The sequence below is a fragment of the Odocoileus virginianus genome, chromosome 21 (assembly GCF_023699985.2).
Source record: "Odocoileus virginianus isolate 20LAN1187 ecotype Illinois chromosome 21, Ovbor_1.2, whole genome shotgun sequence".
Classification (NCBI taxonomy): domain Eukaryota; kingdom Metazoa; phylum Chordata; class Mammalia; order Artiodactyla; family Cervidae; genus Odocoileus; species Odocoileus virginianus.
The window spans coordinates 7,475,027-7,486,171 of record NC_069694.1 but is presented as its reverse complement, the minus strand read 5'-3'; the positions used below and the strand labels follow the sequence as shown (position 1 = coordinate 7,486,171).

Genomic DNA, 11,145 nt, shown 5'->3' with positions numbered 1-11,145 from the left:
TGTTACTAATGTTTTCTATTTATTCATTAATAAAAAGTGCATAGTACAAGCCCTTTTTCCCAATCCAAGTACTCAGTAAAAGATTACAATAAACCCTGGATGGCACGGACATGATTTGTTTGGCATGATTTAAACATTTAAAAACAGCAGTTAACATTTGGTACATCACATGACCACTTTTGCTTTTAACAAAGTAATCATCAGACACAGTAACAAATACATATGACTTTTCATTTAGAAATGTTATAAAGTTAAGACTAAACCTACTATTGCAACAACAAAAATTTCACCCATTAATTTAAACTCTCTCGATTTCTCCTTCAAGTTGCTGTTTTGTGTCTTAAGCTGAGCTGGTCAAATTTTAGCACATATTCATTTAGAGTGACAGACTTTGATTCAGGGTGTGAGACTTCTGAGGTTCCTTTGAAAATACAAGATATAGATAATTTATAAACACTGTAACATCGCATATCACAAAGACACTAAAAGTAACCACTGAATAGCTGTAGTTAATAGTTACTTTAGAAACTCTCTCCAAGTAGTTAAAATTAAAATATGACTTGTTGAACATGGGATAGTGTTTGGATAGATACATGATAAAATCTTTTACAATACACAGTTCTAATGTTTTTTCCATGTGGAAAGCAAAACAAAACAAACATTATTTTGCATAAAATAACATTAAATAACTCTAAAACAAAATAAACTATTAATGGCATTTGTGGGCTGTTTTAAGAGCCAAAAGTGATTAAAATGTGAAGCTTTTTTCCAGGCTATTTAAAAATTATTGTAGCCATATTTAGGTGAATGTTTACAAGCCAAATAATGAGTAAGAGTGTGCTCAATAAAAAGGCCACATGTAGAAGCTTTACGGATAAAACAGAATAATATAAATTACTAATTAGGTTAAAAGGAATACCTTATGTGCTACCACATACTGTCTTTGTTGGGAAGGCAGGGAAATTGTACAAGCAGAAAAACCAAGACTAAATACTTCACTAAGAACTTTTGTTATTAATTAAATAGACGGTCCATATAGGAAAAGGTTAATATTCTAATGTAATGTCAATTAAGTCTATGTGACAGAAATGAAGAACTAGGAATAAGAACCCAGATTTCCAGGTCTCTAGCTATTACTAGATATTGTCTCCAGGTCACAGCCACTTCCTTCAAACAAAGTCTATTCTTTTTTTGTTTTGCCACTCCACATGGCTTACAGGGTCCCAGTTCCCTGGTCAGGGATTGAACCTGGGCCCTCGGCAGTGAAAGGATGGAGTCCTAATCACTGGACCACCAGGGAATTCCCCAAAGTCAATTCTTAGTTCTTTGTGAACCACAGATTCAGTGACACATCACTATCTCTTCCAGAGACTAGCTTTCTAGCAGCTTAAAGAGCAGACCGTTACAAGATATGTGCCAGCCTTCAAAGTTCAGGGGCAAGGGCAGAAAAAGAAATGATTATTACAAGGGTCAGCTCCATCTTAGGCCATTCCTACCCTTTCTGCTTTAAAAGCTATGAAGCTGAGAAGGCTTTTAATAGGCCATATTGAGAGGAAAAACCTTAAATCTATGGTGTTCTTTTACCCAGGATTTGACTTACCTGTGTTATGATACCCCTCGATTAACACAAGTAATTAACAGTAGGGTATTTTATTTCAAGAAAAGTTGAGCACAAAGCCAAGATGCACAGGAGGAATGCAAGCATTCGATATAGGATTATTTAACGAAATGAAGCCCTTAACAGTGTTTACAGCCTAGAACAGAATCATAATAAAGGAGAAAAATACCCTACGCGTGTCACGTAATTGTATCAGAGACTCTATTAAACAGTACAATAATATAGAGAAGTTTATTCAATTCATACAAGTAATTTCTCAGATCTATACAGTGAAAAGCTAAACTGATCTGGGAGGGGGAGCATCCTTACACTGACAGCAAAATATCTTCTAGCCCCCATAAATCATCTGCAATCATTTGTTAGAAAAAAATTATATAACCACACAGGTCATGCAGACTTTTTATGCCATTTGTATTCATTTTCTTTCAAACTGAACAAAAACAAATGAAACCTTTTACATTTTTATACATTTCAAAATTTTCCTTATATTAGCGCTCCTCCCCACCCCACCTCAATCCACCCTATTACCAAACAAGAATGAGACAGAGGTTGAGAAAAAATATCCTTGATTGTTTCTCATTTCCCTCCTTTTCCCTTGGAGTAAACCAAGAATTCATTAAATATTTTTTGAAGTCAGAAAGATAACAAGACTCTAAATTTTTTCTTTCAAAAAAAAAAAAAAAAGAGTAAGTAAATAGCATTCAAATGTCAGTAACCAAGCAGGCCCCCAAGATAGCTTTAAGATCGTTTCATTTAACAGGGAAGTTTATAACACAAAAGCAGCTTCCTGAGAGGCACCCACTTTAAAAATAAGTTATAGCTTAAATTATTACTGTATAGATTATACCTAGCAAAGGTAGAAAGAATTAAATTTTTTCCTCCTTTCATGAACTGTGTAATAAGGCTAGTGTGCAGAGGCTTACAAATTTCATATAATGGACTGTAAATCATCCACCATATTTAAATCATGTTTATTTAAAGTTTTCTTAATATTAGACATTTTATGGGAATAAAAACTTAGTAAACAGTTATTTCATTTCTTTTCTCCTTTTCTTTAGTCACATAAATCATCTGTAGTGGATGATACAGATTTCAGCTGTAATTTGTAAAATATTCCAAAAGTTGTCATAGTCCTAAGAACTAGAGAAAACTGCCATCCACAAATAACTACCAAGGTAAATATAAATACAGTGTGGTTCTAATTTCCTTTCATACAATCTCAGGTAACCCCAAATAACTTTATAAATACCTTATTAAAAAAACAATTTTTAAACCCATTGAAACTACTTAAAATATTTAAATGTAGAGATCTCAAATTTCTTTCTATCAGGCCAGAAATTACCACAAAAATTATGATCACAGTTACAAACAGAACGAATGGAATGTTTAAGTTTAGGATAACCAAAAAAGCCCCATGTAACTTTTTAATGTAATCATTTACTCAAATATAGGAAAGGTGATGACACAGGAAGCAAAAATAAGCTCGCAAGTGAAATTTCTAGAAGCTCATGAAAACAATACCATCCCATACTGCAGATGCAAAAGAAAAAACAGTTCTAATGGGGTTAAGAGTACTCTGGTCATCTTCGTTCATTTGGTCGTGCAAGGTGTTAAACTATTTTCACTTCCCATGTCCACAAAGTTAGTCCACAGGAGGGGCTGGTGGATCTTGTCCCTGACATCAGAGAGAAAGAAATTATGAAATTGACTTTTTAACTTCCCCAGTGCAACCAATCTAACACACGCAGCAAGAATTGAGCAGCAATGCCCTCAGCTTCCCATCCTAAATCATATACTTATTTGGACTTCTCCTATGTTTCTGCACAAGAGAGCACTGTGATTCACCGACATTTGTCTCTTTCTTCTCTGTAGTATGGAAGAAAAGAAAATTTTGTAACAGTGATGTTGACTTAGGTGTAAGTGCTCTCCCTGACAGCTCCAGAGGTGATATTTAAACAAATTCAGGTAGTCTCATCCTTCTTGCTAATAAGGTGACTGAGTTCAGTACAATTAAAATGAAGCTAAAGACTTGTATTTCTCTCTATAGAACATCTGTCAGTGAGGAAATATGTGGCTCCAGCTACTACTGGTAGCTGCCCTAGAGAGACCAGAAAGGGATAAATAATGGTGTGAGGAAGGAAACTAAGTCTCTATTGAACTGTTAAAACTTTCTAAACACTGACCCTCCCTCTGGATTTTCTGAGGGATAAATAATGGTCTGAGGAAAGAAACTAAGTCTTTATTGGACTGTTAAAACTTTCTAAACACTGACCCTCCCTCTGGATTTTCTGATATGTACACCAATAAAGCCAATTACTTAAACCAGGCTGAAATGATTTTTGTTACTTGCAACAGAAAGCATCTGAACTGTAAAGGCAAGAGGAGAGCTTTTAGGAATCTTTAGGAAGATTCCACTTATTTATTACTCTGATATGCTATATGAAACCCCAGATGAGGATAATCAATTTTTCTGCTTGGAATCGGTCAATATGTCTTCATGCTTACTCCTAGAGCTGTGGGACTACCATTCCTAGAACTGCTGGTCTACAATGAACTAAGGATCAGGGGATGGTAATCTTGCATTTCTGTCACTTTTAAATGGCTTCTAATTTAGCTCCAAAAATTGAGCATGTTGCTCTTTGATATGAAAGTAACATAGCTGTACATAGAAAGAAAAAAGGCTACGAGAAAGCACGTTATCAAGACAACATACAAGCTGTTTTATGGATATACTCCTCTCCATGAAAACCTAAAAATAAGGCATTTTATATAGTGCTAATGATGGCTTCTTTCTTAACTAAAGTCAGCATGCTACATATCTAAATGTTCCAGTCCCAAAGCACTGACCAATTAACGTTGCATATTTGCTTTCTCCTATATAAGCAACTGGTCTAGTTAAACTTCTTTTTAATATTAGCAACACAAGATTAGGGGAAAGAAGCAATTATTTTAGGCTGAAGGAGGGAACTAGTGGGATAATTTGGTGTCCAACAAGTGAGTCAACCATGGAAACAGTTTTAAAGAGATAATACCCAAATCAAATGAGAAAGAAAAAAAGTATAAATATTGGCTCTGAAAACAATTAAAAAGAATCCTTTAATGGAGGCTCTATTAAAGATGGTAATCAAAAACTCCCTGTTGGGTCACTTTATCATATTTTTCATCTAGGTTCTAAAAATTGTTATAATCGTGACTATCAAGATTTATCAATAAAAATGATTCCTACCACTCCTTTCGCCAGCTCAGCTGACCTATTGTGAGGTAGAACTGTCAGAATGAATTTGAGAGAAATAGGATGGGAAAGCAGGTTGAGCCAGACGGGCTCCATGTCTCTGCTATATCTGACATCTAGGACAGAAGGGGAAAAAATGGAGAGAGAGTGAATGAGTGAGTGAGTGTGTGTGTGTGTGCATGCACGTGTGCAAGTGGGGACATTTGAACTGTAGCTAGTAAGAGTATCTAGGAACCTTGGGACGTGAGAGGCAAGGAATCAACTGTGAGGCGGACAGAACTAGAAGCTGGAGGACTGAGATTTCAGAACTATCACTGTGGATTATTACGAACTGGACCGTTTTTTATGTTTCGCCTGTGAGTAAACATTGAAATTCATCTTAAAATGATGTGGGGGCTACTGGTCTGTACTTCTCTTATGTGTAACTCCATGAAAACTAAGCCATTTCGAATTGCAAGACTTACTGGGACTACACAGGAAGAATTTAATTTACTCTATGAGCTAAATCTTCCTTTTGCTAATTTAGATATTTCAGTGAAAACAACTCCACCCCTTCAAGGCTACGCCCACCCCCCCACCCCAACAGATCTCTAATCCACAACACTTACATTATGAGGACTGGCTGGTTTTCCAGTTAGGTTGGATCCTCTGAGATTAGGAGGTCTCAGTAGAAACAAGATCACTGCAATAACCACCCAGGCCATCAAGATCATGGTAATGCTGACGCCGTTATCACTAGAGGGCCCTGGCACTGAAGACAGACAGAAAATGCATTTGCAACAAAAACCTGAATAACTACCATGTTGTTAGGTAAATGTAAACACAAACTCTAATGTTTAAATAACTTCAAAATTGTACTAATAGAAAAACTGTTAATAATTTTAAGAATTATTAAATATTACACCTTCAATTTCCCTTTCCTCCTGTGAGAAAATCTAAATGGTAAATGGTATAAAATAGTCCAAAGCCAGAGTCTATTAAATAAAGATTCTTAATAGTATAGTAGTTCTTAGTAATTTGGGATAATATAATCCTTTGAGAATTTGATTAAAAAAAAAAAAGACTGTTTCCACTGTAAGAATCCATGCATACACATTCAACAATTTTGTATATATTAATTATTACAAAAGATTCATAGCAATTCATAGCTATACTGAGATCTGCAGAACCCAGGTTAAGACCACTTGATATACAGGAAAGCCATGCTAGGGGAGAGGGGATTATGCATTTTAATTACAGAAGCAGCCTGAAAAAAATAATAGAGCTTAAGGAAATGGGGACATCTTAGTTGTACATATATGAATTAAAGATCCCTTTAATGACATTTTCAAACAAAGAGATTAATTTGGCCTTTTTCTGGAAAAAGAATTTGGATTCAGATCTAGTTATTTTAAAGTCTATGCATTTATCCAGAGGAAAAAAAAAATCAGGTGTCTGTGTAGGTATCAGTCCCTCAAGGCAGCCATATCTTACTTATTTCAGAATAATAAGTACCTGGCTCATGGAACGAGCTTAACAAATTTATAATAAATGAAATGTGTATTAGAGAGTTCAAAGTGTCAGAAATGAAAATTCTAGAAGATCAGATTTCTAGAGAAAATAGTATCTATAGGTAGTTACTGTCAATTTTAGTTTTTAAATACCACTCAAATCTGTCCACTTTCAGCTCCACGGCCACACTTGTTCAAGCTACCATCACTTCTCGTCTGGTCTATTGCAATGGCCTCTTAACCAACCTCCTCAGATTTACTCTTGACTCCTCTAACTCTACCCTTTAAGCTGCTCCAAGAGTGATTTTTTTTTTTAAAAGCAAAATATTATCTATTATTTTTATTACTAAGTTATAGTTAAAAGTTGAGCGGCTACTTTGAACCAGGCATTATCTTTCTTAATCCCTTCTAACAATCTTTTTATTTTTATTTTGGCTGCACCTAGAGACTTGTGGGATCTTAGTTCCCAACTTCCCCGACCAGGGATGGAACCCAGGCCATCAGCAGTCAAAGTGCCGAGTCCTAACTACTGGACCTCCAGGGAATTCCTTAGCAATCTTATTTTATAGCAAGTATATAATATCTTTCATTTTATAGATGAGGAAACTGGGGGATGGGGGGTTAAACCCCAGTGTCATACAGTCAGCCTGTGGCAAAGCTGGAGTGAGTTTAAATACAGTGGTCCCATTCCAGGGTCTGTGCTCTTAACCTCTTTGCTGTGTCATAATCCCTGACAGTATCACATAGAAGACAGGCCCCTGAAAATTATTACTCCTGTGGGTAGTAAAATCGGAAAATACAGATTTTAAAAGGATTTTTGATAAACTTACAACTAGCTGTTAGATTATATAAAGGCAGTCAAAGAAAGAGAACTGTGCAGTCTATGTATGATCACTTCATATAGTGCACCACTCAGAAGTAAAATGCTACATTAGTTAGACCTCAAGTGTAAGCCCAATGCCCAGGCAGTGTGGAAAATGGGTCCCTTACTTTTTGATGCTCTTCACAAGTAAAGGACTATGAAGCTTCAGTTAAACCTCAGATCGCAAATTTACTAACGCCCAGTTCTAGACAAAGCAAACATGACAAAATGCTCACTCTCCATCTGAAGACTCTCATGGTGATAACATGACTCTTAGTTTCCCATTACCATCTCCTAGCTTGGTTCCTACTGCAGCCTTCCCCCCTTCCTGCACACTGCTGCCAAGAAGGTCTGCTTAGAACACTGCTCTTAACACATCTCTGCTGACGAACCAGTGACTCACTCTCCACCGTCCACTGCTTCAGCTCTGAACTCTTCAGCCTGGCCCTTCCTCATAAGACGTGGCCCTGCTCATCAATATCACCTCTTACCATTTCTCGGAAGAATCATCCTCTGCTCTAGTCAACCTCATTCCCTCTTCCTCCTTAAACCAGTGGATCCCTGGCTTGCCTGCCCAACGTAGCCTGTGACAACATCAAGGGCACCATTTCTAAGGCCCTGCCTCATATCATCTAATGCAGGAGCACCTCCGGGGTGGGGTCAGGAACCAACAATATTTTTAAAGCTTTCCAAGTGAATCTGATGCAATAGTTCAATGCTAGTTTGGCTGCCATTCACCAACTATGCAAACTCAGTCCTTCTGGGGACTCATTATTTTTCCCTGTCTGGCATGATCTCATTTAACTCATTCAACAACATCCTACAATCCGCTCTCGTCTGGTAAAAAAGAAATCTCCATTTTCTCCATTCTTTCCTTTCTTCTCTAGACTAGGGTAGCATTTCTAGTTTGAAAGAATGGTTTCCTACTTCTGCTAATTCATTAACTTTTTAAAAATGAGACCATCTCATAGCTGTTTGACTTTACCACCTCTTAAATAAATAATCTCTGTGCCTCGATTTTTTTTTTTAACCTGTGATATGGAAATATCACTATCATCTCACAGAATAGTTGTGAAGACAGAAATGATCAGTACATGAAAAGCAGCGCAGTGCCTGGAACACAACAGGTATTCAATAAACATCAGCCGTTACTGATCTGTGCCCCAGCTGATCAGCTTTAGGATCAACTTAAGCTTCCCTGGGGGCTCAGCGATAAAGAATCTGCTAGCAATGCAGGACACGAGGCAGGAACCATGGGTTCTATCCCTGGTTCGGGAAGATCTCCTGGATAAGGAAATGGCAACCCACTCCAGTATTTTTGCCTGGAAAATCCCATGGACAGATGAGTCCAGCTGGCTACAGATGAGTCACATAAGAGGTGAACGTGACTTAGCAACTGAGAGCAAGAAAAGACTACACGCAGAAAGATCCTGGTGTGAATGACTGGACTGGATAAGACGGTGAAGTGAGAATGAAGAAGGATCAGACATAAATGGCAACAAGATGAAAGAAGCACAACACTTGGAAAACGCCTGAAATGGTGATGGTAGGAGGAGGAAGAAAAAGGTGAGTGTGCCTCTGAAATTTCTGCAGGGCAGTAACATGCAGAATTCTCTACTTAAAAAGGTTAAACAGATACAGTTTTCCTGACCTCCTAGGTTTGATTAAGGGCATTCTCTCCTTCTCCAATAACTTAAGGCCCATATCAGAATAAAAGCCAAGAGCTGAACCAGGACAGTTGAACCGATGATCACAGTATTTTTCTTGTTTACAGCAGTAGCACAAACTTAAGACTGGATCTAGAAGGTACTTTACAAAGACATACTCTGCAGGGTTATTAACAAAAAGCTGAAAACAGAGCTAAATGTCTGCCAAGAGTATCCAATTAAGGAATTATGGTATGTGGGGGTTGGGGTGAAGCTGTAACACAATGGTGAGGGACGTTTACATGAGACAGCAACAAGCTATTTCTTTTTTTTTTTTTTTTTTGGTATTTCTTGACAGAGGGGAAAAAACAGGTGAAAACTGTGTGTACTAAGAAAGGGGGGTGGCAAATAATAAATATCTGCCTGTATATGCATAAAGAGATTGTGGAAAGATACACAGAAGGCCAATAATACCCGGAGATAGGACCTGGATAGATGGGAGAATATGAGTAGGAAATCATCTTTTCACTATACACTAATTAACTGCTTGAGTTTTGAACCATCTATTTTTGGATTAGAGATACTGGGTATCTGAACTGACCTAGGCTTCTTCATGAAGTCTCAGAACATATAAGCTACTCAAACTCCCTGGCACTGCATGCAGCCAATACAAACACGTATCAGGACCAGCTGTTGTACAGTCAACAGGGAGAAGTCAAAGGGCCTTTACATGATCTGGCCACTATGGTTTTCATCGTGATGACTTTTTGGTACTAAATATTCTAAACATTAATATAGTACCAAATAATCCCAGTATTAAAGAAGCACAATCACATGGGGGATATAAAATCCGTTCCCTTCACGGCCTAGGAATTATTTGCCTTAGAAGGATAAATACTTTTTACTCTATGGTCTAGAAAAATGTCTCACCATAAAAAATGTAAAAGGATCTTATACACTAAAATACAGTGTTCCATACTACTCAATGGTTAAGTCCTTGGTTACAAGAAAAAGTAAATATTACAAATAAGATGTCAAATGGGATATTCACAGTGATGCTATTAACTTAGTTGGACGCAAGGAAGATGAAAAAGAGAGAGGATCTAACAGCTGGCAGATCCCGAGGGATTATTTCTCTTAACTTACATAGATGGCCAATGATCCAGTCATTCACGCCTGTGGGATGGAACCGCCATAAACTGCCTGAACAATGGCGTTCACAGAGCTTCTGGGCCAGGGCACGTGGAGTCAGCCAGGAGGCTGTGCACCCAAGACAGGGAGGCTCTGCACTCCTTCCCCCTGCACCCTGCCCTACACATCTCTCCCATTTGGCTGTTGCATAATAAGAATAAGAATAAGAATAAACTGGGAACAGTAATTTAATTATTTTCCTCCATTCTGTTAGCCATTCTCACAAACTGCTGAAACCTTCTGTTTGTGGGGACTCCTGATTAATATATACACTTTATATATGAGCATAAGCTCATTGCTGAAGATTTAAAATACACAGAAAAATAATTACATATCACTCAGAGGAAACAACTGCTTAAACCATTTAAAGACATGGCTACTAGAAAGGATTTCCACCAAATGCTAAGAGGACTGGGGTGAGCGGAGCGGGCGGTGGACGACTGGCCAAGATAACTGAATTAATACTCAAGCTCTAGAGTCTTGCTTTTATGTTTGGATTAAAGAAGTGAAATTTCACTCACAGAAATAAGAGTATATTTGGTTTACAGGTGGGGCTGGCTCAAAGGTCACAAACACCACAAATACAATAAATATTTTTTTCCCCATAAGAAGTTCAATGAGATTAATTTCAACAAGAAAAACAGGTTTTAGTTTTTCTGCTGAGGCAAAAATCTGAGCTGCTTATCAGAGGGAAGACTGTAGGTTAGTGAATGCTACTGAAGAGGCAACGTAAAGAAACCTGGAGCAGGGGGATCGATCACCACCCACCATGCCCCAAACCTAATGGAATGTCTGTCCATTACTTTCTTGCCCAGAGGCATATGGTTATCGTCCTGTTGCACCGAAGGACTAACTTCTGACAAAGCTTCTACTTTGGGCCAGGCACTGTACAAGCTTCTACTTCTCGAAGTTGTTCCATTTACAGAATTTGATGGGATGCCCAGTTCACACAATACTAACAGTAATTAATAATGTAGAAACAAGCTCTTTATAATGATGCCTTGCTGTGTTTTGCTTTAGCCTCATATACATAATAAAGCGGCCCTCAGCTTCAGAGACATGACGTATAAGCAATTTGACGTATAAGTGCAATTTGGCAATATGTC

General features: G+C 37.6%; 1 protein-coding gene across 1 annotated transcript in view; it reads right to left on the bottom strand.

The window, feature by feature from the left end:
* The window catches only part of SMIM14 (small integral membrane protein 14), a 57,897-nt gene continuing 46,752 nt past the window's right edge, over window positions 1-11,145 (bottom strand). Inside the window, exons 4-5 of the mRNA XM_020878975.2 lie at window positions 5,459-5,601; window positions 1-3,293 (exon numbers count right to left, since the gene is read on the bottom strand). Of these exons, the coding sequence (XP_020734634.1) occupies window positions 3,261-3,293; window positions 5,459-5,601 (176 nt within the window). The 3' untranslated portion in view covers window positions 1-3,260. The remainder of the gene's footprint in view (window positions 3,294-5,458; window positions 5,602-11,145) is intronic.